General features: G+C 47.5%; 1 protein-coding gene across 1 annotated transcript in view; it reads right to left on the bottom strand.

Moving 5' to 3' along the window:
* Nucleotides 1-26,872, bottom strand: part of plekhg2 (pleckstrin homology domain containing, family G (with RhoGef domain) member 2) — a 30,146-nt gene extending 3,274 nt beyond the window's left edge. The window contains exons 1-23 of the mRNA XM_088301015.1: nt 26,623-26,872; nt 26,329-26,411; nt 19,424-19,504; nt 16,943-17,400; nt 15,203-15,303; nt 10,817-10,883; nt 10,531-10,577; nt 9,279-9,429; nt 8,785-8,916; nt 8,465-8,647; nt 8,302-8,394; nt 7,623-7,709; nt 6,810-6,843; nt 6,215-6,313; nt 6,007-6,108; nt 5,586-5,657; nt 4,941-5,026; nt 4,725-4,871; nt 4,525-4,647; nt 3,094-3,213; nt 1,391-3,029; nt 945-1,140; nt 236-883 (exon numbers count right to left, since the gene is read on the bottom strand). Of these exons, the coding sequence (XP_088157141.1) occupies nt 236-883; nt 945-1,140; nt 1,391-3,029; nt 3,094-3,213; nt 4,525-4,647; nt 4,725-4,871; nt 4,941-5,026; nt 5,586-5,657; nt 6,007-6,108; nt 6,215-6,313; nt 6,810-6,843; nt 7,623-7,709; nt 8,302-8,394; nt 8,465-8,647; nt 8,785-8,916; nt 9,279-9,429; nt 10,531-10,577; nt 10,817-10,883; nt 15,203-15,303; nt 16,943-17,400; nt 19,424-19,472 (4,634 nt within the window). The 5' untranslated portion in view covers nt 19,473-19,504; nt 26,329-26,411; nt 26,623-26,872. The remainder of the gene's footprint in view (nt 1-235; nt 884-944; nt 1,141-1,390; nt 3,030-3,093; nt 3,214-4,524; nt 4,648-4,724; nt 4,872-4,940; nt 5,027-5,585; nt 5,658-6,006; nt 6,109-6,214; nt 6,314-6,809; nt 6,844-7,622; nt 7,710-8,301; nt 8,395-8,464; nt 8,648-8,784; nt 8,917-9,278; nt 9,430-10,530; nt 10,578-10,816; nt 10,884-15,202; nt 15,304-16,942; nt 17,401-19,423; nt 19,505-26,328; nt 26,412-26,622) is intronic.
* Between the last annotated feature and the right edge of the window lie 456 nt (nt 26,873-27,328).

Below are 27,328 nucleotides of genomic sequence, written 5' to 3'. Positions count from 1 at the left end.
GAACGAAGCACTTCCCGGATGGTGTCCTACAAATTAGAACACATGAACAATAGGTACCAGAAGAACAGCAGAACAGTGACAGTCTCATGTTGAAGCTAAAGACTAAAAAAGTGTCTTGAAACGAGTTTTAAAAGCAGACACAAATAACTAAAACACGTCAGTTGTCCATTTGCCCCAAACATTCTTTGGTTTTTGGCGGACTCACCTCCTCGCATGAAATTTGAAAAGGACTTACCCGCTAGCTTGCAAGTCCAAGAGCGTCTGGCTGGTGAATTTGGTGAGACGATGAGACGCCAGCGTTGGGGAGCCGCTTTGGGGGACGTTTGATTCCAGGACTTGCTTTGATGACCACAGACTTGGCCCGGCAACGTTCGCGTCTGGCAAACCTTTCCACGTTTTTTGGGAATCGCTATTCAATTCACACTTGTTCTTATTAACGGCGAGCAGATGGTCTTTGCCCGAGTCTCCAGAGGCAGCCCGGCCGGGTTGTTTTCCAGCCACGAGGTTGAAAGATTCTTTCGGACGCTGTTTGTCTTTTTGTCCAAACAAAGTCTGGTGTTGCGAACCTGTCGGATTCTTGGCAGAGGTTGACGTGATGGCTTCTCGTGGGCTTGAGTCATCATTTGCGCATCCAGCGCAAACGCGGTCTTCAAAGTCCGAGCGGACGCCATCTTGGCTCGAGCTCTCGTGCGCCTTTGCGGGGGTCTCGGCTTGTGGATCATGTTTGTCTTGCGCGGCTGGGGAATGCTGTTTATGTTGGTAACGAGCATTTTCATCTTTGGAAACGTTCCAACGTGGAAAGTGAGAAGAGAGAGCCGAGTGTTTAACAATCTTGTTTACGGACGCCGTGTCTTGGCTGTAAACATGTTCCGTCAGCTCTGACCTGCAGACAGGCATAAAAATTGGCAATCCAATTTTTTTCTAAAATGGTTGCGTCCACATACCTGGCGACGTTCCTCGATTCTTGACCGAGAGCGGTCGATCTCGCTTCTGGTGTGACGGTTGACTCAAGTTTCTCATCGTGGCTGCCAGAGTCGTGTTCTTTCTTCAGCGCTGCGATGAAGTCCCTCGGCCTGGAGAGGGTGAATCCACGGGACTCAAGTTGGCGGCTCGCCTTTGGCTCTTCACCGGACACGACACCTGCGAGAGAACGTCAATGAGCGAACCTCAAAACAGTCATGGATCGTACGGGATTGATAAGATAAGCAAACGAGCATTTTCGTTTATCTCGTCACCAAGGTCTGACAAAGTCTCAAGTCCCGCCGCCCGAGGCGCAAACGCATCCCACAAAAGTTGCAAATGCGACGGAAACGGCTCCACAAACAACCCCCTTTCTAAGTTTGCTAAAAAGTCGACGCTCGCGATATCGATCAAACGTTTGAAAATGTACCAATTGTTTCTTTCGTCCGTCTGTCCTCGTGGCTCACGGCGTGATTGTGATTCTTGCCGTTGGTCTTGCGGCAGTTCTGCGCTTTAGCACCGACGGGTGATTTGTTGGCGCAGTCGGCCTGAGAGAACCTTTGGTCCCATCGGGGTCCGGTCTCGGCATCCGTAGGACCGGCACTTAATTTGGCGGGGGCGTGACTTGGGATGTCGCGTTTGGACTGTTTGCTTTGAGTCTGCGAATGAGACAAAGTCTGTCTTGGAACCGAAGCCGGCCCAAGTCCAACGGAACCTTTACTTTTGTTGGCTCGTTTTTGATGCAAGGGCACCTTCATGGTGCCGACTTTAGCGCTGTACATACTGGCAAGCGTTTGCACTTTGCTCAGGATGCGCTCAGAGTTCTCCATCAGCGAGGGGTCCGCCACAGGGCTGGCCTCAAATAAGCCGATGGCCGTGATGTCCGAGAGCAAGCCCTCGAACAAGGCCCGCTTACTTGAGACCATCTTGGACTGTCGGTTGCCTTGTCCAACTTTCATTTGACTTGGAAGTTCTTCAAGGTTTCTAGCGGCCTCGCTCACTTTCTGTTTGCTTCTCGCCCAAGCGGAAATTGTTTTCACACGACATTGTGACTTATTTGAAAGAGTTCTTGAGGATTCTTGGACACTTTCCTTTTCTTTCTTGAATTCTTTTACATTCCGTTCCGACTCTGGAAGAACACCTTTACTCGTGTCATTTCTCTCCGTGAAAGTTCCCTCCTCCTGCCACGGAGTTTCATCCCGCTGACCGTTCTCTGCTCCTTCATTCAGTTCTTTGTCTGATTGGTCCTCGCTGACGTTTGCACGTCCCCCCTGAGTTCCTTTCTCAACGTCACCGGCCTGGATGCTATTTGACGACAGATTGGCAAGAACCTCATTTGGATTTTCATGGTCTTCCATACGACTTTTGGCTTCCACGTTGATGAGGCTCATCGGCGCATCATCGGGATCGAGTCCGGCCGAAGCTGGACCAGCTGGCGACGTGAGCTCAACACGGCGACCGGGCTCCATTCGGAGCGCTTCGTTCTTGCCCCCCTCTCGGCCGTCACTTGTTAAACGTGAGAGCGAATCGGTCAGCGGTCCCGTGCCAATTTTTGACAAACTGTTCCTCCTTGTCGACGTCCCGTCCTCCTCCTGTGCGTCATCTTCTTCCAACTCAGCTGCTGCCTCGTAATAGCTTCGGATTTTTTCAATGATCTTCTTGTCACGTGTTGTCAGAGCTGAGCCTCTTTTGGGTTCATCGCTCGGACTGTCATCTGGATTCGCGGGGGCCTCCTCCTGAGCTAAGTGACGACTCGCCTCCACCGTTGAGATGGAAGGAGGCGTTTCTGTCGGGGGAGGGGGCGGGTTCGACATCGTGAGAGTCTTCTCGGACTCTGTTTTCCGAATCTCTATTTCTTCTTCTGCATGCCGCCCGTGGCCCACGTGAGCACTTTCCAGTCCATTTTGCCAGCCAGCCGTTTGCTCTTCAGCGGCTTTGTTCTGGCAAGTTTCCACTTCTTCTTGCAGGGGGTCCAGAGTGAGCGTCTCCTCTGGACCGGAAGCAACCGGGGGCAGCGGGCAGGTAAAGTTGCTTTCACAAGGCGGAGGCGGCGACTCTGTGGGCCGATCCTGGGGAGAACAGAAAGGATGTTGAGCGGCACGCTGGACTCTGTCGAGCGCAAAGTTTGCTCACCACGGAAAGCAGTTCGTCCCTCGCTCGGCTCTGGTTGATCAACTCCAGGATCTCCTCTGTGATGGACAGAGTGGGCGGAGCACAGAGGGCTGCTAAATCCTCTTCATCATCTTCCTCTTCCTAGAAAAACACATCTGTCAATGATATGTGGGCTTGTGAGCGACCGATATGCCCATACCGATGATTAGTCGATAATCGATATTTGAAGCCGATAATTCATTTGTAGATAGAAGGGATAAATTGTGTCAAAGAAATTAGGTTGTCATATTAATCAAACGATGCTTTCAGGTCATTTGATTTTCAAGTGAACAGTTGTTATCCAGTGTTGACAGAAGTGCCTGTACTGGCGCTCATTCCAGACTGATACCAGGTAAGAGTGTCTGAGATCCAAGGACGCAAACTGAAGTCACACTGACCGTTATGCAAGGGATGCTTCTTTTCTGTATGAGTTGCATATTCAAATTGCTTTGCTGCGATACAATAAACGCCTTGCAGGAACAGGAAGCAGGAGCTTCACCTCTGACTTCAGGGGGCTGCTCCGCGCGAGACACAAAGACAATCTTGGCTGGTTGACTCATTTGTTTAATAGAAACTTCCCTAACAAATTGGTGTTAAAATTTTGAAAAACTACAAACGTTGACTTAGTTTAAATGCCTTTAAGTGCATGTTTATTAAACTTTAGTGATTTACAAGATGTTAAAGCTTTTTTATTTTTTTGGTTATCTGTCTTCCGACAAAAAAATGCACAGAGCTCCCAGGCTTAGCTACACGTCTTAAAGTTCAATGAGAACAAACATCTCCTTAAAGTTGACATAGTTTTCTAAAAATCCACCAGAACTCAAATGTTTATCTATCACACATCATTGTTTTAAAATTCAAAAAGAAAAGTGCATCCTCAACACAGTGACTCGCCAGAAAAATAAACTTCTGTGTCTCCTCTCCGCCGCTTTTTGTGGTCCTTATGTCAGTAGAAAAGCAGAAAAAGCGACATTCTTTGCATCATGTACAGCACTTTGTGTGGAGAGGTGTTTGTTTGAAAGTGCGCTATACATAAAGTTGAGTTGACATGTGGCTGAGACATACACAGACACGCATATGCTGGCACTCACTCACTTCTTACTTTTCTCGCCATTTTCCTATCAGGATTAGCAACAACTTGAAGTCGCAAATGACCTCTGCAATGTCACAACGGGGGAGCGATTAGCTTTTGGCTCAAAGCGAGGCCGATGGTGCTGTGGGCGGGCTAATCGGATTCTGCGGGCAGAGGCACGAGCACAGCAGAGAGAGAAAGAAGCATGCCGCCCCCCCCAAAAAAAAAATCAGCTTTTCATTTAGCAGCCTTCAAATGATTAAAAAAGGCAGACACCGATAATCGGCCCGGTCGATAATCGGTCTATCGCTAAAGTGGTCCAACGGGAACGAGCAGCTCACCTCTGGTTCCTGCTTGCGGTCGTGCGCCGATGCCGTCTGGATGACAACGGAGGCCAGCGTGCCGTCGTTCCCTGCGGCGCTAAAACGGTCGAGTCGGTTCAGCTCACCCTCGCTGTCGGCTTGCTGGGAAATAATGTACAACGCTCGTCACGTCACGACAAGGGCGCTCAACAAAAAGGAGTGCTGTGGCGCGCTCTCACCTTCAGGGCTGCCACGAGACGGCACGCGCCGATGTCGAGTCGGTGGAGAAAGGAGAAGAATGTTAGCGGCGGAACGGGAGCGACAGCGGAGCTAACTAAGCCCGAAGTAGCTTCTCTTTGGCATGCCATTGGATCGTGAACTTCATGCTGCTTTCATGGCGCAAAAGGATCGGAACTTTGGATTCGAAAGCAGCCGCGCGGCGTACGAGAGCTCACTGCCGTCTTCTTTGCCTGATTAGCATGGAGCTTGAGTTTCAAAATGGCGCCAGCGGCGCGACGCGGACGCCCGTGAACAGCGACAACTGCAACGTCAAATACGTGCAGCGCGTGTCTTTGAGGTTTATTTTTCTGTGTGCTTGGAGGTTCATCTTTTGGTCTTCTTTGATGTCGCCAAGTCTCGTTCAGCCGCCGGCTCGTCTTCATGTCGACCGCTACGTCTCTAATCCTCCTTCATGTCACCGCGCAAGCGTCGTTTTGTCTCTTTTTTGTCTTTGCGTCTATCCGTGAGTCGTTTGGTGTCTTGAAATTTCTTTTGTCTCATTGGCAAACCGTACTCGTCTTTTCGTGTACCTGTTGACTTCAACGTCCTCTCGGACGTCGGCGATCACGTCTGCACGCCTCGACGAGCTCGCGAGACGTCTCCGTGTGCCTTGGAGTCGCTCCGTACGTGAACTTTTTTTTTCTTACTAATATTTTTGCAATTGCTCATAGAGCTTCCCATCAAAATATGGCACAGCAAATGCTGGAAAACTTTTTCTTGGCGTCTCTTTTGGGGTGCGAGTCGAGTTCAATGTTGAGTCGCGTGTGAATCACACGTTAAAAATGAGAGCGAGAGTTGAACTTCCCCGAAAAAAAATCAGCATTCTTTGTTTGATTGATTAGAAATTTGCTCACCACCAGGATGAAATGTTGCTTCGATGTCTTTTGCTGGAGCTGAAAGACAAAAAACATTTGGTGACTTTCAAGTCTCCCCACAAATTTGATCTCATTTACTGCCATTGACGGTCAAAAATTCTCTCTCAGTCTCATGTTGAGTCAAAAGCTAAAGAATAAAAAAAGTGTCTTGAAAGAAAGGGGCGGGGCTTGCCTCACATTTAATGTGAGGTCAAAGGTCATTCCATAGGGAAGGAGGCAGCAGCATTTTGGAGCAACTGGAGACGCTTGAGGGAGGACGAGCGCATTGCAGTAATCTAGCCGAGATGGAACCGAGGCGTGGATTCCGGTTTGGAAAGAAAGGACAGCTGCCGAAGATGAAAGAAGCTGGCTGGAACTTTTAGCCTACCTGACTGCCTCCTGTTGCGTCTGTAAGGCAGATTTCCCTCCAGTCGCAGCGGCAAACTCTTTCTGCTTTTTTCAGGCGTGTATGTTAGTCGTTCGGGCGGTTCTGCGAGGACAGACAAAACATTCATCCCGTGTTGTCCCCAAAGTTGATGCCATCGAGTTGTTCTGGGTCCAAAACATGAAAAAGGAGCAGCGAGTCGTTTTCTGACCCGACTGACGTCGTCCTCGGTGATAAGCGCGGATGTCGTTCAGTCGTGGCGAAGCGGAAGAAAACTTTTTCAGGTGCTCCTGCTGAAACTGGGTGGCCGCTAGAAAACAAGCGAGCAGCTGTTAGCTTAGCGCACACGACAAGCAAGTCGAACAGAATTGACAAAAAAAAACAAAAGTGGTCATTTGAGTGCATTTTGTGTCATCAGTGACTTTATGAAGTGAGAGCATTTATTCTTGTATCGAGCATTTAGTCGATGGGGAAAAAAAAAAAAAAAGTCCATCTGCTCCACTCATCAAAGTGTCGAATTGAAAATAACCAAATTTGGGTCCGAAGCAAATTGACGCAATTTTCTAGGTTGTTTTTGACCAGGAAATCAGCCAAATGGTTGTTTTGTTTTGTTTTATGTCTTGAGCCGTCAGTTTCAAGAGTGAACTTTTTTTCTTTTTTTTTTTTCTCACCACGACGAAGGACTAAACACGTCCGAATCGTGATTCTTCAAAAACTGCCCTTTTCATTTCTGGATAACTAAACAAAACAAAAAAAGCTGCACTGTGCGTGCGTGTGCGTGTGCGTGTGCGTGTGCGTTCACTCACACTGGCAGAGGTTGTCTCCGAGGACCTGCCTGGCCTGCAAAGCACAACAATTGAACGGCGTCAACACAAAATGTGGACAAAGAAAAGGCCAGTGTCACCTCACACTCTTGTAAAAAGATGCTTTTCAATTTCACTTCATTTCGGAAATCTTTTGTGTTTGATCAAAATTCTCAAACATCTGCTTTTGTTTTGGGGGGAAAAAAGTGAGCAGATGAAAAGCGAATCCATTTCCAAAAGTTTGTTGAGCGCAACATCAACCACCGTCGCGTCATAGTGCTTCATTATTTGTTGTCGTCGGTTTTTCTTTTTTTCATTGTTTTTTTGACACACTTCAAATGCAAAATAAAAAAGCATCTTATTGCCCGACTAATCGCTGGAATAATGGATCCGTTCTCAAATGATTGGAGGCAAAGTCAAGCCCACTTGAGAACCCGAACGCGAACTGGGAGACATTCGTCATTTCAGAGAATCGGAAACATTTCCGCGACGCGCATGTTGTTGCCAACCCCAAACACATCCAAGTCGCATTTCTTGAAAGCTTTTATTTGATAAACGTTTGATGAAAATTGAGCTGACGTACTTTTCTACTTGAGTACAGACGAGAGCATGCCAACTTTGGCCACTCGCGTTTTCTTTTCTGGATTCCCAATAATCTCAAATAATCCAAATCATGCGAGGGTGTTCTAATAATGACCAGCAGGAAGCAGCAGAAGCCACCACAAAACTATTCTCGACATGAGTTGAAGAACGCGCATGACGTCACCACCATCACGACTAAATTTTTGGGGGGATGCGTCATTTGTCACGATCTACCTTTTGCGGAAGAGAGGCCGGATGATTTTCCACAATCAGTTTCTTGACGTAGTGAACCCACAGCCTCTTCTCCTCCATGTTCTTGGTCTGCATTCAAGCAATCAGACAAAAAAAGGACACCATGAAATCAGTCAGGCAAGAACATGCACAAGTCACACTTTTGAACCCACGCAGCAACACACAAGCACACACACACACACACACACACACGCCAATTAGTCCAAACTTTCAGAAAATGGATCCAAAAGTGCTCATTTTGTTTTCATGGTCAAGAGTTCAAGTATGGATCTTTTCATTTGATTGTTGGGTAGAGAAGCCTGAAAGGATTTTTGGGGAAAAAATAAAATCTCAAACACCAATCAGCTCCCAAAGCCAACAGAGGTGGGCAGTCCAGAACGGTCCAGCCTGGCCGGATGCCCATTTTTGGGGCGTGACAAATGAAAAAAAAAAAAAAAGGCTTCAATTAATCACAGCGGGAGGTTGATTTTAGTCCAACCTTCGAATTGGCCCTCATGGGTGTGAAGAACCAACCCATGACAAAAATTGCCTCCCATCCTATTTTTAGGAATAAGGCCGTAACGGTCACAAGAATCGCGGCCGGAGGGCGCGGGACTGACTGCCGAAAAAGCGTCAAGTGCTTCACAACAACATGGAATATGGAAATGCCTCTCCAGTTCACCTGAGCGACATGCTGCTGTTTGGGAATCATCAGGTCAGACACTCGGAAACACAGAGGGTCCTTCAGAACCTGGTCCAGAAGGAGGTTGCAGCACTGCTTGGCAAAATAACGCAAGTCAGAAAGATCCGGCCAATCAACGCGGCCGCCGTTTGCCGCCACTTACAAAGATGTGCGTGCTGTACACAAAGTGCTCGGCACGCTTCTTGGCGATCAGCAGCATCTTGTCGAACAGGAAGAAGGCGCGCTCCTTCTTCACTCTGTGGACCTTGAAGGAACCTTCCAGAACCAGTTCACCGAAGCCGCTTAGGTCAGGACCGCTCCAGTTGAGCAGCAGAGACTCGATTTCCTGAGGAGAACCAAATTGGCATTGTTGTGAAAATGTGGCGTTTTGCACTTCCCCGCCGTCGTCAAATACGCCCCCCCCCCCCAACCGTAAGAGCGGCACCCACAAGTCTTCTTGCGGCTGGGGGCCGTTTGGCGTACCTGCAAGCGGACGGCGTGCTCCTGCTTCCTCTTCATGTCATTGATGTACCAGGCCACCGCCGTCATGGTGATGATGGCGTCCTCCACCACCTGGTAGCCCGGGTCGCTCTTATCCAAATGCTTGGACAGTTCCTGGGATGAGGCCAAACGTCAGCCCAACGGCTGTAGCTCGCCACGACGCCAATCCACATTTTGGACCATCGCGCCAGTGTCAAAGGGCGTTCGCAATCGCTTGAGTGCAACATGCTGGCTTGTTTTGGTCATCCAAGAATAAAGTGTAATTGCGCGAGCAAAACACCAGGGGGCAGTGATACTCTCATTGATTGATTTTTTTTTTTTTTTTTTCATTTCAAGCAAATCTTTTCTGTGACACGCTAAAAAAATTGCTCCTTGGATATTTGTTGACTGTAAATTAGGCAGAGGTGCACGATGAACATTTTTAGGGAGCAATGAATGCGTTTGAAATGTCAAACAGTGGCAGAGCGCTTCGTTACCTGTAGGAGGAGGTGATACTTGAGGATGCGCTGCACGGGTTTGAGGAGGTACGTCTCCAGAGGTAACGAGTGGTTGAGCGTCGTCTGTCTCTCGTGGAAGAAGTGCACCAGGCTCTCGCTCTTCATGCACTCCCTCAGAACTGACACCGAGCTGCAAAGGCACACGCACACGCGTCTTGACGAGACACTGCATGTCATCAATCCGGCAGAAATGGGCAGTCCGTCCCGGGGGGCGGAACGGTCTGACCCTCCGGACGCCCATTTTTGGGGCAGTGGGGGGGGGACAAATTAAAAGAAAAGAGTTTGATTAACAAAGGCCAGAGGTTGATTTTAGGCCGGCCCACCAATCGGCCTTCGTGCGTGCGATGAACCGACGTACGAGCAAAACCAATAATGAATAAGGCCGGAGCGTCGAGGCCGGAGGACTGACGGGCAAAAAAAGGGTCAAGTTCTCCAACGTAACACACAAATCTTGTTTACCTCTCACACACACTTCTTAAAAAAAAAAAAAGGTTACGTTTGGATTTATGACTTGCAAAGGTGGAAATTCATAAATAAATACATTCATTATATAGAAAAAAAAAAGGACAAAGTCATCGTGTTTGACAGTCCAAAAGGTTTGGAATTCTTCACGGCCTCTCGGCTCTATTTGACGAGGGAGTCAAGCAGCTGCGGAATGCAGCCCAGATCTTTTTTTAAATTTTTTTCTTTCTTTGGTTTGGTTCACTGAAAGCATTTGACCTACTTTCGTTTTTGTTTTTTTTTAACCGAGACGAGAAGCAGGGAGCTGACCGAGGTGATGGCAAGGGCATCGTGCGCACGAAGTGTCTGTGTGTGTATGTGTCTGAGGATGTCGGTGCGTGTGTGTGTGTGTGTGTGTACACAGCACACGAATAACATTTGGATTTGAAGGAGAACAAAAAAGATTTTTGGACGATGCGTTTACTGGCTCGGCGATCACGTTGGACAAATTGACAGGAGTGAGCCGAGCCAACACTTGCCCTCGTTCTCTCATTGGCTGCTTAGCAAACTCGCCGATTTGTGGGCCGGACTAAAATCAATCTCCGTCCTTTGTTCATTGAACCCTTCCTTAAAAGATTTCAACCAAAGCCCATCCCAAAATTGTGCGTCCGGTCGGTTCCGCACTTTGGGAAAGTGAACGGAAGCCGACGAGCTTTCCAAGATGTCACGCGTTGACCCGATGGCGATTTGCAAACAAAGATGGGCGCTCTCACATGATCGTCGTACTCACTTGGGGTAGTTCATGCAGTACAGCGTGTAGATGTCAAACGCTTCACTCTGTTCAACACACACACAAAAAAACACTTTTAACCTTTCAGCAACGTCTGCTCTTTTTTTCTTCACCTCTCAGAGGACAACGTCACCACGCAAAGAGTTTTTGCGGCGTGTTGGGCTGATGCTCAGCAGCACAAGTTAACGACGTGTGTGTGTCAATGAACTGCTGGTTGTGACCTGCTTGCTGTCATGCACGCACACACACACACACAAACGCGCACGCGCACGCAGCCGATCCTCACCCTTTCCACAAAGCAGTCGGCGATGGCGGCAGCGTGCTGACTTCTCTCCAAATCTTCAAGCAGTTCGCTGCAGACAAACGAGAAAAGGTGAGAAGACATCTTGACTTTGTCACGTGCGTTCGTGACCCGACCTGACCTCGGTGGGCCGTCAAGAACAGCAAGGCCTTCTTTGCTGGCCTGAACACAATCACAAGCGCAACCGACATTTACAAACCAAATTGGATTTGTTTTTGTTTTTTTTTGTCGACTGCAATGTTTAAGCCTTTCTGGCGAGACCTTTGGATTTTTTTTTTTTTGTGCGTCCTCTCATTTGGGCCATGTGTCAAATTGACTTGATCTCGTTTTTACGTGCAACTGCTGAAGAAACGAGCAACCGCTCGGCAGCGTGCCTGACGGCAAATTTGAATCGTGGCTGCATATACACGCGTCTGCCAGTAGGGGGCGCCTAAAAGTGTCTTCATCTCAAGCTACGCTTGCAATCTTGTGAAGCGTTTTTGTTGTCGTGCTTCACACGCACGAGCGCACAATTGCCTCAATTAAACATCCTCATCGGTCTCGTCAAAAATGATTTACGTTTTGGACAAACAAGCTGGGCCTGGAAATGACCCCAAATATGCTTCAAAGCAAAATAGAAGACATGAGCGCAATCCGAATAGCAGCCGCCTCGCTTAGTCAATTTGGTTTGGGAGCAGAATTTTCAAAATCCAGCAGGGAGGAACTGAGTCTCAAATGGCGGCTTGAAAACCAAAAGTCAGCCTCCCGGCGTCTTTTCGTGGAATGACGGGGCCACAAATGTTCAGATTGGCAAAAATAAACTTCTGGGGGGGGGGCATGATGCACCCCCCGCCCCCCACGAGGTCACCCAACTGGTTTTTGGGTGATTTTGAATTTTCTCTCAATGCGGTTGGGCCGCAAGGGAAGCAAATGAATCCAAAATGGCCTCTCGCTACTTTTTTGTTGCTCGTCTCAAAAGTTTCATGTCGCTAAGCGAAATGGGCTGAATGTTTGATTTCCAGATGTTGTCATGGAAACGTGATGATGTCATCCATGTGATATGGCGCGGCGTGTCATCGCAAGCGAGCAAGCGGCACCAATGCTTAGCAAACAACACGTTTCCTCCCCACAAAGAGCAGCCGCCCCCTCCCTTTCCTCCTCTTGCCCCTCGCTCTCCCTCTTCTGGCGCCAGGCCTGGTTTGCGGCCAGAAGACATTTTTTTTATTTTTTGGGGGGGGGCGCACGAGAAGGAGGAGGACAGGAATGCAGCGTTGTGAAGTCTCGTCAAGGCACCGAAGACGTCGTCACGACGCACTTTTCACACGTTTTCTTGCCGCCAAAAGCGCCCCACTGGCAGCTCGCCCAAATTTGGAAGCGTTGAAGCTTGTCGTCGTCGCTTTCTTTTTTATTGCCGGCGTGTTCGCACTCTGAAATCACTGCGCCGGCCCGTCTCCGGTGGGCTGCACCTCCTGACGTCAGCGTCAGGAACACGTTCCAATTCCACAAAGTAAAAAAAAAAAAAAGTAACGACGTTTGACCACTGGAAGAAGACCAACTTGGAAGATTACGATTTCGCATTTGTTTTGCGTTTGACGCGCGTTTTGGCGGGATTTCGAAAAACTGAAAAAAAAAAAACAAAGGGGCTGTTGTTTTTGTCAAGGATGACAATCAAGTAAATATTTTGTTAACGCCCCCTTTTTTCATGCCGATAACGAGACGATGACGAGCTCAACGTGGCTCTTTGATGACGAAAACATGACGTGAATTTCCGGTGAAGAGACGAGACGAAATTGTTAGCGCGCGGTCCGTCAGACGTTCCAAATGGATGACATCGCTTCCGATTGGACGTCATCTGTCTTTCAAAAAAAATGGCGCTGCTGGTGCAACCAATCGTCGTTTGGACACGCCCACCAGCGGGACAGCGCACACCATCGCGCACAACGTGAGCACTTTTATCTGTTTGGAACGCGTCATCCTTCGTAGTCCATCGCAAAGTCTTTGCTATCCGGTGCCGATTTTGAAATCAATCCGATTAAAACCTTTTGGACTTTTCGTCCTGTGAATTTACGGAAACTAGTGTAAAAAACGTTTTGTGCCGTTTCCGTCGACTAAAACCAGACGAAAACCGTCACGAATAGGAATGACTAAATGTGACGAAAATGAATGAGCAGACTACGACGAAATCTAAAATGCGTGCCAAACACAAAACTGGTGTTGAATTTTATTTCGCTAATTAACTCATCGCGAGCCCGCTGAACTAAAATGGCGTCAATTCAACAACGGCGTTTTGTCAGCGTTGACTCAGAGTTGGTTGAGGGCACGCCGTTGCCTACACATCGCTAAGTGCAGCATGAAAAGGGGCGTCTCGTTACACGCTAACAAAAGGCACCGTTGATGAGCTGACAAAACACACGAAGAGAAGACGACACGGCAACCAAGAAAACGCAAGACACACGAGAGAGAAAAAGGAACACCGGCGACGCGAGGCAAAACGACAACGTGAAATCTTCTGCCGACACCGAGCAGGCGCATTTAAAACAGACCCCCCCCCCCAAAAAAAAAAAAGTCCCAACATGTAAACACTCACAATGCGCGCAAAAGAACACAAAAGTTGACTGCGTGTGTGTTCGTCTTCACGCCAGCGGCAAAATGTCGGCTCACAACTTTATCATTTACGCGGCTAAAAGGAGACAAATTGCAACCTTGGAGAAACAAAAATGCAGCCGACGTTTCTTTAAGTATACAGTGTGTGTTTGTGTGTGTGTTTACGCGCGCATGCGCCGTCCTGCAGCAACACAACATCACAAACTTCCAACACAACAATGCAACGCCACGCTCGACGCAAAATGACCAAATGCAGCACCGCACGACAAAAGCACAAAACACACACAAGAATTGCGCCGTCGCACAACACAATACGCGGCATAACGCAACAATGACACACAACGCCTCAAAAAGAAGAAAAACGATCAGAATGGAAACCAAAACTAAGTCGTGATGAGGACTGAGCACGCTCAAAACTTCAAAAGACTTTTCACACACACGCGTGTGTGTGTCTTTGTGTGTGTGCATTAAGTCGAAGCAAAACAAGAAACAAGGTCAAACTGGTTCCTCAGCAGGAAGTCCAGTTGAGTTTTTTGGGGTTGGTGGGGGCGAATTTGGACGTGATGCTCGTACGGCGCACTCATCAATTCATGAACTTGAACGTCACGCACACACATTCTGCTTTGCTGGCTCATACAAAACTTCCCATGAGAACTCGGAGACAGGAAGTCTGGAAGGAATGAAAACTTTGTGTGTTTGTGCTTTTGTGCATGTGTCAGTTACAGGCATGCTTATTAACGTGTGTGTGTGTGTGTGTGTGTACACCTGGAAAAGGAAGCGAAAAAGAATACAAACAAATCTTGGGCATGAATTATTTTTTTTTTCTACCCAAAATACATTTGAGTGGCCGTCAACTATTGACGCATTTTTGCTATTTGCAGACCAGCCTGATCACCATTCCTTGTGAATAACAAAAATAATCATTTAGAATTTTGGGTTTTTTTTTTTTTTTTTTTTTGGGGGGGGGGACGTCCACAAAAATGGAACGTGGCAACACATTGCCTGTACGAGCTTGAACATCATCGTGGGACCGGGTCGAGGTACCCAGATTGCGGCCGATCGAGGAGGAGGGACTGTCCGTCAAAACGTCTATGAGTGGCCACTTCTTGTAACGTCGCAGGTCATCGCGGCATGTGACGAAACGGACCAATCACAAGAGAGAATTATTTTTGGACGTGTGCGCGACGTGTCGGCCGTGCTGACGCGGGACGAGAAAGAGGCCTTAACGCAACGGCCCCCCTTTTTTTTTGGGACGGGAACTTTCAGCCCCGGCGGGAGCGCAACCCCAAGAAAAGCCGCCGCCGCCGACTTGGCCGCGTTCCCGCCTGGCTGCAGCATTTCTCCTTCCTCCAAAGTTTCCATCTCATCGTTTGTCAGAGCCAAAGCGTTGCCACAAAATCTTTTTTCCAGCAAAGGCAGAAGAACAACAAAACTCTGCGTGACCTTCTTCTCCTTTCAACAACTTTTGCACTTTTTTAGAAAGTGCGGCCGGGCTTTGGTGCGCGCACGCAACATGCAGTATGAATCCATACACAATTCCGCCGCCGCTTGGATGCAGCACGTGTCGCTCACGCAAAATAAAAAATAAGGGGACATGAAGGAGATGGCAATGAGCACTCGACGTTTCTCCTCCCGCAGCTCGAGCGAGAATGAACCATAGCGCAGACAGCTTTGCCCGTGGCAGACATAACGAGTCGATCTCCAATGACTTTTGTCCAAGATGAGCGAGGACGTCTTGCGCAGGTGATCGAAACGCAACGACATGCGTATGCAAATGAGGCCGAGTACCTGTTGAACTCGTAGATGTCCTCGATGTTGCAGAAGAGAGAGCTGACCTGCTCCGGGTTGACGGGAAGCGCGTCGCAGTCGATGATGCAGCCCAGGTAGTCCTGCACGACAAAACCAGAAAGACGGGGTGCAATCAGGATTCGCAAAACATTCCACGGAAGGGGAGCGCAGCGGTTGTCTGCGGCCGAGTCCCACCGAGATGCCGACGCCGCCTAAAATATCGCCGGGCGCCGTCCTCAACAAGCGACGGCGGATGGCGCAACCTTTGGGGTGGCACATTTGGAATCTAGGACTCCAAATTTGACATTTTGAAGTTGGAGTAGTCGGAGAAAAAACTGCAAGACCAGACCAGAACTGAAACGCACGAACAGGAACACGTCTTTTCACGAGTATTCGGGCCTTCGAGTCCACCGAATCGGGTCTTTGGATCGGCAACGGTTTCGCAAGATCGGAGACGGGACGGTTTTGCGAAGAATGAAGCAAACAAATCTGTTCCGTCCATTCTTGTTTAAAAAAAAGTCCGTCTTGCGCAAATTCGGAAACGCCGTAGCGTGTCATCAAATCGCTTTGATGGGCTCGTGACGGTCACGCGATGACGACCAGCGCCACCGTAGAGCGAGCGAGCGACCCCATCTTGAGGGAGCAGAAACTTTTGATTGACTTGGACCCAACGTTCCACATTGACTCGTTTTTGTTTCTCTTCCTTCTCCTCCCATTCCGCAAATCTCGCTCCAATCGTCATGATGATCTCCGCCGGCTTTCCCACAATCCTCGAGGCTCACCTCTGAATACGCCGGCGTGCCGTCGTCTTTCCCATCAACTCATCCCCCCTCCCGCCCCCCCGTCGTTCCTTCCAGCTCGCTGTCCTACTTGGCCGCTGCTCAGCAGCAGAACTCGTCTTGTGTTGCGTCCATTTCGTGTCCGCAGAAGACTCGCCAGATGCAACGACTTCACTGAGCTGGCCTCAAACGGGACGGTTCTCAGGAAAAAGGTGGACGGACCAGGAGGATCCGCTTCGGACCTCTTACACCGTTGCCTCCATTTAATGCGTGATCAACACACGCGTCAACACACACGCACACTCACTCACGTCAACACGCGCACACGCACGCGCACGCATTCTGGTAGTTGGATCCGATTTCCAGTGAGTGTGACATCATGTCGCTTCAATGGAATCCAGATTTCAAGCCGACCACAAAGAGGGGGGGGTGCGCACACACACACACACGAACAATCAGGTCTTGAGTATTTCGTGCTTTCTTATCAGAAGACTTTGCGCAGGTCGCGCATGCGTGTGTTGGAATGTGCCAAAGTTTTTTATGAGACGTTTCCTGTCCGCCTCCCGTTTGGTTGCCACGGCAACGTGCTCACGTGATGAGCGTGACGGTCCACTGCAATGGACGCTCACGGCTTTATTTTTGGAAAAGGACAAACAAAGAAGTTAATTCTTTCAAAATCACCACAGTGAAATATTCCAAATGTTCGTCTCTGACCTTTTACAACCACATCAAGAGATGTCGTCCAAATCGTAAAAGAAAATGTTGAACTGTCGAAGCTCTTGCGCATGTGTGCACACGTGTGAAAATGAGTGTGCTTGCGGGCATCACACCTGGCCCATAGATGTGAGCACACGTGCACACACACACACGCGGCATTCAACGCTCTTGTGTGATTGGTTGCCAGCTGGTGTGATGTGTGATGATGGGTTTGGCCGCGGTGATGACATCACGCTTGTCTCACCTGCACGATGCTCTTGAGGTCCCTGACGTAAGCTTGCTCCGTCTCCACGATCTCCATGACGACTCTCTCCAGCCGCGATAGTTGCCGGGGCGTGGGCGCACCGCCCGCCGCGGGTCCCGCCGTCACCGTGGCGACACGCCCGCCCCCTCCCGCCACCAGCGGGGTGAGTTCCAGGCTGATGTCGGAGCCGTTCCTCTCGGGCGCGGGCGAGGAGGCGGCGGCGTTATAGGCGGGCACGGCGCCGTAAGGGAGCGACGAGGACGAGGACGAGGACGAGGCGTCTTGCAGGGACACGGACGAGGTGGACGACGACAGCGACAGGGAGGCCGGCCGCTCGCAGTCGGAGCAGACGGTGTTGACGGACGTGCACGACGACGACGAGGCTCCTCGCTCGCCTGATGACATCATCCTGCCCACAATCCCGCTCAGCGACGACACCGAGGACGGACGCTTGGCACCTGACGAGCGCAACACCACGTCATTTGCAATCAGCCGTCTTTCTTCTCTTTTGAACATTTTGCCGTGAAAAAAAAAATGCCAACAAACTTCAGTTCAGGCGGCAGAATTTTTTTTTTTTTCATTTTTTTGCACACTGACATTTTTTATACATGAACAACGTAAAAAATATATTTTTAGATGAAGTGAAAAACCTCCCAAAATATTTTTTTATATCCGCTGAACAAATGAAAAACCTTTTTATATACTTGATAAACAAGCTCATTTTCTTTCTTGATATGATGTGATAAACAAGCTCCCAAATCGGGTTTTAATCGGCAGTGAACCCACCGAGAAAGATGAAAATCGTCACTAAATAAAGTTAATTTCTAATGAATCGGATTTCAGAGCGCATATTTTGCAGCTCCTTTTCCATCCATTTTGAACCATGCGGCTAATACAACGGTGCGGCTTTTCTGTGAAATTCTCTTTCGTTCAGAAAATGCACTAAATAAATCTCCATGTTTTTTTGTTGCGTTTTAACTTGCAAAGTTGTTGGCGTGTTAAAAGGCACTCGTTTAACAATCTGTTGATGGACCTTGATGTGCATTCACAGGACAAAATTGTTCTGTGCATGAAGTAAACAACTCATTTTTGAAAACGTGCATATCTTTTTGGGAGGGTTCCCCAAAAAGACTTGTTGCGGCTTATGTGCGGGTGCGTCTTATAGTCTGGAAAATGTGTTTGTTTGTTTGCTTTCTGTCGACAGCTACAACTTTCCTGGTCAAGTACAAACTTTTTGGGTGGCAAAACTGCCTTTTCAAATGCTTTACTTTTGTTGGATTGTTTTTGTCATCCAATTTTTTTGGGCCTTCTTACTCTTGACCGGATGTTCCAGCGAAGTTGCCACAATTCAAACAGGTTTTGCCGAGCAGACGGGGAGGCTCGTTCGAGCCAAAAAGTGCCTCGCCATCTGCGCACGCAAAATGACGGAAAGTTGCGAGTGGCGGCCTTTTGATGAACAAGGTGAGGAAGATTTTGTCTTCCCAATGAGGGCAAAAGTGACGTGAAATTTTCACTTTGCGCTATTTTCTGTACATAAAACGAGAGTTATTCTCGACAAAACTGAATTTTTGTTGCAATTTGCCAGCGTCTGGAATGATTTCCTTTGGGAAAAACCGCTTTGGAGCGTTGCTTTTTTTTTGTGCTCTGAGCTCAGCCGGCTTCTGATTGGCCGCCTGCTTTCGTCCCTACATTCCTCTTTGACTGGGCGTGCTTTTGGGGTTCCGTTGAGCCTTGAAAAAAAAAAAAAAAGTTCAACAGTTGGCGGGGCGTCCCCGTGACCTGAGTCTTGTTTCACTGGAAAAAAAAAAAGAAAAGGTTCAGCTATGACGGATTCTTCTTTATCCACGTCTGGACTGCCCCCCCCCCCCCCCTCGTCAGCCTTCCTTAACATACCCCGCCCTCCTCTTTTTCCTGCAGCTTATCTGCAGTGTTGCTTGATTTTCTGCTCGTTTCCTTTCTCTGCTAAGCATCAACAAAAATCAAGTGGACTTTTCTTTCTATTGTGTTCCGACACTCACGTTTCCATCACCGCAAAACATGCAACTGCGCGAGTGTGTGTGCGTGTGAGAGGGAGTCAAAACTTTGACACTACTAAGACTTGTGGAGACTAAAGAAGACGACGTATACGACAGGTTCAGTAGAAATTGCAGGTGACTCGAAAATGAAATGAAATCAAATGGAATGACGTTTCCCAAATGCACACACAGCGCTCTCGATCACAACCACCGATCATTTTGAGTATCCGATCGACCGAGCATGCATGTCTTTGGAATGTGGGAGGAAACCGGAGTACCCGAAAAAACACCACACAGGCACAGGGAGAACATGCAAACTCCACGCAGAAAGGCCGGAGCGGGAATCGAACCCACGACCTCTGAACTGTGTGGCCATCGTGCTAAGCAGACAAATCCATTTTTCTGCAACCACGGAGACTTTTCTCCCTCTTCATTTCCTTCAACTTCACATGAGAAGCGGTCTCACCTGCGTTGCTGGACGATCTGGAACTCCCGCGACGCCAACCCTCAGGCATGATGTGATGTCGTCACAGGAACAGGAAGTAACCTAAACGAGACACACACACACACACACCCCGTATATGTATTGTGTGTCGCTGACCTCCTGCAAGTTGGCCCAGGTTGACCCACGTTTCGCTTGTGTTCTTCTGCTCTCATGACAGGGAAGGGGCAAAAACAAAACAAACCGAGTGGGGGGGCTTTGGAGGGTCTACATTTGTCATTTTTTTATTTTCCAGTGTGTGCTCGGTGGTCGCACCTCCTGCGCTGTTTCCTAATCATTTTTATTTATTTTTTTTAATCGGCCTCTGTACAAAATGAGCCTTCTAAATGGTGAAAAAGATTGCACCGTTTCTCCGCTTTACCGCAGGTGTGTCGGCTAAATGCAGATGTCAATCAAATATCACCACGACGACAAAAAAAGGTTGCTCCTCGGTCTAAGACGTTCCCATGGCAACGCATATATATACGTATGTGCTTGAGGCACCAAAATGAAGTGGTGGTGGAGACTTCCCACGTCGCAACAATGAGGCGCTCTAATGCAGCCACGCCACCAAATAGCCGCGGTCCACAGGTTGGCTGTCAAGTCGCAATCCAAATCAAATCAAATCTTGCAGTCCCCGCCGCTCTTTCATCTTTTCAGCAACTAACATATCATGAATTCAGAAACAAATTTTTAAATACACTTTCTGCTCGAGTCATCTGCATCGCTGGGGAGGATGATGCACGTTTTGCATTTTTTGATATTTTTGACGGTATTGATTGTGAGTGATGTACGCGATCGCTCATCGTTTTAATAATTGCTTTGGCACGAGAGTGGTCAGACATCGCAAACATTTTTCACATAAAATGTTGTCAATTAGCTGTTAGATGACGACAAGAGCTGGGGGGAATTTTTCAAGAAAAAGAAATGCGATACCACGCGGATAAAGTCAAGTTTTGTTTTTTTTTCTTTTCAGAAAAAGGCGTAAATTGAAAATTTTAAATTCGGGGACAGGCTGGAGCCTCCCCGCGACTTTTATGAGGAGAAGCCAATTGATCAATAGTACTTTTTCACAAGCATTTTTTTAGGGTAGAAAGTTGTAAATATGAGAAAAAAGTTAAACATTTTCAACATTTTCTTTCAAGAAAGAAAAGGATGTATTACAAAAGAATTTACACGCTTACAAAAAACAATAGACATAATACACCAGGAACAGATGTAATAGTTAAGAGTAAAAAGTTATATAATGAGAAAAAAAAGTTTAATTAAAATGTAATGTAGTTTTTGTGTTTTTTAGGAAAAAATATACAGACCACAACAAGATTTTTTTTTCTTGACAAAAACTCAAGTAGTGAATACAATGTAATTTCAGCCCATTTTCTTGAACGCAATGCAAAATTCCAGTACCATTAGAATGAAAAAAGTTGAAAAATAGGAAAAGACTGAAACGTCGCAACACTAAACCGACATTTTCCATTTCAGCAAACTTTACATTTTTGCCAATCAAGATAAAGAATGGACGAATGGATGCAACTTGTACACCCGGTGAGCTCATTTTTGACATTCACTTTCCATCTGATGTCATCATCATCATCAAGCGGCAACAATTCGACCCAAGTGGCCTCTTCGCAGGCCTCGGCGCTGCCCCCTGCAGGCCACAAGGCTAACTGCAGCACAACAATGCATATTTCGCCAAGCAGCCTCACAAAAACACCAACGCAACTTTCACAAACCGAGCTCAACGCCACAACCACTATGCCCCCTTCGGTTCAACATTTTTTTAATCTTGTCGCTACATTTGAAGTTGAAGTGAAACTTGCGAGGAGTCTTACCTGTCTTCCAGATGACCCTGCGTCGCCTGAGCAAACTTCCCACACGTTTGACTGCTACTCACGCGCGTGTGCGCGATCCCGCCGCTCGCACACAAACGCTCAAAAAACAACCGAAAGGCATCGAGGCGTGCGTGACGTCATCTTTGCGCAAGTCACACTCGCCGACCCAGTCCGCACGGGAGTCCTGCACGGCGGATCGGATCCGCTCAAACTCAGCGAGCCGGGCGAGGGGGGGTGGGGAGGTCACAGAGAAATAGCCAGAGAGAGAGAGAGGGGGGGGGGGCGGTTTAGCGAGAGAGCGAAAGAAAGAGAGAGAGAGGGGGGGGGGGGGGGCGGTTTAGCAAGAGAGCGAAAGAAAGAGAGAGAGAGAGAGAGACAAAGACTCCAGCTGCTCGCTCGCAAGCGACGGACAAGTTATGAGTAGCGATAAAAAAAAATGGAATGTTTCTCAACTTTGGAGATTTGCTGACATCTTCGCCGTAAATGGCGCCGTCAATTTCCTTTGAGCTGACTCACGAGACAAAGCAGACACACACGCGCACGCGCACACACAACCTTGACGCAACGTGTCTGATTGAAAAACATCTGTCGAAAAACTAAACAGACTAACTTTAGGGATGCGAGCGCGCGTGTGTACTGTGCTAACCATGCGCGCGCACACACACCACACACAAACATGCACTCAAAGTGTCTGTTATGTCAAACATCTGTCGAAGGAAAAAGAACAACTTTAGGTATGTCTGTGACACGCGCATGCACGCCACTGACTGTGGAATGCATGTGCACACGCATGTGTTAGAATACATCTTGCACGCTCCACACACAGCAGAAATACGTTTGTGTTCAGGTACTTGTGTCATCCCTGGTAACGATCCAGGCTAAAGTAATGAAATGATTCCAGCATGCGCTCAAGTCAACTTGTACTCACGCTCCCCGACTGACAGACAAGAAAGAGGGACGGTTGTCATGGTGACCACAAGCTGACTCACTTGTGTCATGACGACAGACGGCCGTGACATCACCATCATCATCATCATCATCGATTCAGCTGAATCCGCATTTTTGGCTCATCCACGGCTTGAATTCATCCACCGACTACACGCACACAAATTTCAATTCAATTCAACACTGATCCCATGAAAACGGGATACACGCGTATTCATACATGACTAAATGGCCTTTTCAAAGCAGATGGCTGATTTGCTCCTTGAAGTTTTTGTAATATGACAACAGAAATGTTGACCCTATTTGGGGTCAAAATGTTGTTGGGCTCATTTTGATTTTTTTTCCACACAAAGGCAGGCAGGTGAGGTGAGCCATTTTCATTTCTCGAGTTATGCAAGCTAACTCAACTCAAGCAAAGACACAAAAGCGCAAAGCAGTTCACCAAAAAGCAGAGAGAACAAAAGTAGCTGACAAAAAGTGACCAGAACAAACATTGACAACATTTAAACACATTTCAAAGTAGAGAAATAAAAGTGGGTTTGGAAAAGAAAACGATCAGAAGACCTTATTCAAAGATAAAATGTGGAGCAAACATTTCAACTTGGATTTATTGATGAAATTATTTTGAACATGCAGTCCAAAAAAAAAACATACACAAAACTGACTAAAAGAAATTCTTGTCTGAAAAGGAGTGTGAAGAAGTCAAGCTTATTGATTTAAATCCTCCTCCGAACAAAACAATAAGAAACAATTAAGAGAATGATGATATATATATATATTTTTTTTTAATAATCCGGTGAGATAGCGCAGTCGTTGTATTTTAATCAATTGGGGGCATGTGAAGCAATTTGAGACTTTTTTTCTTTGATGAAGGGCAGTCTACATTTGACTTGAGTTGATTTTTCAAGTGATGACAAACAATATATTTTCCTGATTGGGGGAGAAATAAATCCGAGGACAAGAATAAAGTGGGCGGGGCCTTGTGACTTTGGCTCAGCGACATGTCCGTCCAATTTCATGCGGCTCAGCCAAACGGGCTCAGGGACGGAATTTTGCCAACAATCCAGGAGGCGCTACCTGTGTCATGCCCGACGCGGATCATGACAGTGCCGTAAGGCGAACCCTGACAACCTGGGGGGTCGTCTTGCCAACCCTAAACAACACGCACGCAAAGACACACAAAAAACACAAAAAAGGGAAGAATGTGCGCTTATTTGATCTTTTGTTCAGTCACAGCTTTAAAGTGGACAAACATGCACACGCACACACACACACAAAAGGGAAACTAGGCTGGCTAAAGTGCTGAGCTGGCACCTTTTGTGTTATTGCAAGTCAGTCGGGCCGACATTCCTGCTGCCATTTCCCCGAACACAATCACCCGCCACTTCTTGGCAGAGGTCAAAGGTCAGGACTAAACAAAGGGGCAACACGGCCACACGAAGCCCTCAACGCAGCTGAAAGGTCGTGAGCGGCAAAAGTGAGAGGATCTGAACATGGACGTCGTCGTCGTCGTCGTCGTCACACCAAAACAATGTCGACGTCGCCTTGCTTTATCCTGTTAGCTTGTGAGGCTACCGCTATTAGCGCACGACACACACATTCATTGGGCAAAACTTTTCCAATTCATTTGCACTCCCATCTTATTTTAATGATACATCTTTTTAAAATGTTACGGGAGTTGGTGTGCAATTTGACTTTTGGAAAATCTTGCTGGTGTTAAAATGTCACTTTACTTGGAAAATATTACAAACTGGGAAAACACACAACTTGATACGTTTAAAATACTTCAAAGTACACATTTGGAAAAGGCCAGTCTTACTACTTGACTTTTTTTAAAAGAATAAAATCAAATGCATTTTTAATCACCTTTGTAAATGAGTCACTCCATCACGACTTCCTCACTGACACCACCAAAAGTGTCCTCAAATACTCTTTCACACACGCACACACACACAAATAAAACACATGCACACAACTGAAATGTTTTCACACTATTGGACTGAAATAGTCTCTCACGCACGCGTGCGCACACACACGCGCTGAAGCCCTCTCACACTCCAATTGTCATAATATGAAAAGTGACCGTGAGAGAGGTCGTGCGTCCTCGGAAATAAGCGAAACTTTGAGCCACAAAGACGACGAAGCAGAAGAAGAGACAAAGTTGAAGGAGGGACGAGCGGGAGGGGAATGTGCGTCTCAGCACTTTTGTGGTTGCGGCAGCAGCTCGGGCGCGCGTGCGTGCACGTTTAATATCAATCAGCTGTTTGCACGTGAGCGACATTTTCTTTTCGCAGACATTTTGTATTGTGTGTACGTGTGCACGGCGGCGGCGGCAGCAGCAGCAGCGTGTCGTTTGCATGAAGACTGAAATGTGGAAGTGATCATGCCATGATGACGTTTCACACCTGTTCCACCAAAAGGGCTTCATATGTACACCACACATCTGGACCGCAGTCTCACACACACACACACACACACACACACACACCCCGGCATCCTTATGCCCATTCAGACATGCAAACATATTCATGTGCACAAAAACATACAAATTACAAACAAAGTGTCTCCATTCGGACAACTTTCACAGATGCAAACGTGTTCATGCGTGCGCACAAAGATGAACACATCCAAGTACACACGTAGACAAAAACACACACAGGCAGACGCACACCGCCGCCTCTCGTCTGTAAATATGTCCAGCATTTATGATGAGCTTGCTGCTCATCTGTGATCTGATCACATGACCAATCCCTCCCAGAACATGAACTGCCAAGCGTGTGTTTGTCTGTGCATGCGAACGTTGACATTCCTTCCAGACATGTCAGCGTAACATCTGCTTCCCGGGAACAAGCTCATGAAATTGCCATGCGAACTTAAGTGCCACGTGTGTCGAGACGCGAGGTGCTGTCGGTTGACACGTGGCGGTGTAAGAACGTGTGTTTGGCATGTAAAAAGTCTTTGTGTGTGTAGCAGGCGGGAGGCGCGCTTACGCGATGTCACGAGAAGGAAATCGAGGCACGCTTGAACGCACGCTGCCGTCTCACGTACATCTCTTCTTAACGCAAACGATCTTCAAATAAACTTCTGCTGTTCGCTTCTCTCCCGCGTGGACGTCGTGCACGGACGATTTTGGGGGGGGTATTGGGCGGGGGCCAAAAAAGTTTGATGTATAAGGCCGGAGGGTTGAAGCCGGCAGGTTACCCAAGTTGTGGCCGGAGGGCGGCAAAAAGGCTCGAGTGGCCAGCGCACACCGCAACAATCATGCTCTCGTGTGCCATAACAATCACACGCCGGTGTCGACAAATGAATTATTTTGACATAACAATCTGACGCTTTGAGAGAGATTCTGTGGATCCAAACTCAGATCTGCTCCTCCAGCTGCAGATTGTGATGACTAAAGCTTCATTTGTCTTCTTGTGGTTTAGTCAGACGGAGAAAGAGGTCATGGCTGTCTGCTCGGCCTGACACGCACACACGCACACGCACGCTGAAGTATTTTCCATGTCACTAGTTGACTTTTGCACATTTTTGCCGTGCGCCGAAGATGCCGGAGCTTGCGGTCGTCGTGTTGTGAGGCTCTGATGGAGTTCTTTAAGGTGAAGTCTTGAAATGTTGAAGAACACGCACGCACGCACGCACGCACGCACATGCTCCAAAATTACAGCCTATCATTTCAAGTCATTTAATATCAACAAAAAAAATAAACATTATGAATATTTTAATGGGATTGTTTCTAGTTAATTTAATTGCAATTTTTTTTCAATTATTTGTAATCATTATTTTTCAACGACATCATTTTTTTTAGATGGTATCATTGACGTCGAGTCAATTGGAAAAAAAACGACCTTGTGAGAAAAGAATCCCAAAGTCAATGACGGTCGTTTGCCCAAACTTGGCTTGTGCGTTTTCGGCCACTCATGGGAAGGCCCTTCAATTCTTTCCCATGACGTCGTCAAGTCAACGTTTGCGACTCGTGTCGAGATGAAGTCCAAATGTGCAAGAGGACGAGAAGCCAAAAGGAGGCGCAAGACTGTGAGAAGTGACGTGAACTCAAATTGAAAGCACTTGCGTTGCTCAGTGTGCGTGTGTGCGCGTGCGTGTGCGTGTGTTTACTTTCAAAGCGCTCCCACGGCACCAAACGACCCGGCCCGGCTTCCTGTCTTGCTCGCTCGTCTGTCGGCGCACTTTTCTCTGGCCTAAAAAGGAGAAAAAGTCAAACTGTAGCCTGTCTGTTTTAATTTGAACTTTTGGTAGAGATTTTTTTTAAGTCTATGTTTGACATTTACAGCAGCACAACTCTCTAACGCATTATTTATTTATTTTTAAAGTTGACCTCTAAACGAAATAGTGTTGAAGTAAATGAGTTTTACAGGTGAATGTGATGTCTCTTGAATAGCACTTTTCTACCTTTGGTACACTTCGTGCTGCACACTTTTATCTCATCCACCGACTGATGACGTCCAATCAAAAGCAACTCGGAGTTCAGTATCTTGCTCAAGGATACTTCGACAAGGTGACAATGACCCGGGATTAAACCCACAACCTCTAGGTTGGGGAAACAGGCGCCCACACTGTGACAATGAAGCGTTCTAAAGCTATTTAAATAAAACACAAAAACAAAAATACCCCCGCGCTCATCCGGGCCGCCATGTTTGCATCCACTTCCGGTGTCTCTGAGTAGACTTCCATATATGTATATATTTTTCGGTTTTATACTGACCCCCGATGGTCAAGGCAGGCACATCTCAAGAGAAGCACAACGCATGGCCAAAACAGGTTATTCTTTTAAATTGTAACATTGTCATTACTATCCATTTTCATAAAATAATTATGACAACATTATAGCAAACGTTTTCATTTTGGTGGATGTGTGGGCGGAGTCAGTTGAGTAGTGGGTGACGTCATCAGGTTGGGTCGTGGCTATCAGCAGCACTTGCGTAAATCTTGTTTTGGTTATTAAAACGAACTGATTCCATGCCTCCTTGACCACTGGGACGTCATGATAATACATTGGGGTAATATTTCTACCAGGGCCCAACTGATACGGTACGGATTTTCTTTCTTTTTTTTTTTTTGCTGTTTGGCAAGATAGAATTCCGTGAAGCAATTAACT

This window comes from Idiotropiscis lumnitzeri, chromosome 7, assembly GCF_059441095.1.
Source record: "Idiotropiscis lumnitzeri isolate Australia: NSW breed Sydney's pygmy pipehorse chromosome 7, RoL_Ilum_1.0, whole genome shotgun sequence".
NCBI lineage: Eukaryota > Metazoa > Chordata > Actinopteri > Syngnathiformes > Syngnathidae > Idiotropiscis > Idiotropiscis lumnitzeri.
The sequence above is the reverse complement of the archived record's forward strand: the minus strand, read 5'-3'. Positions and strand labels throughout refer to the sequence as shown.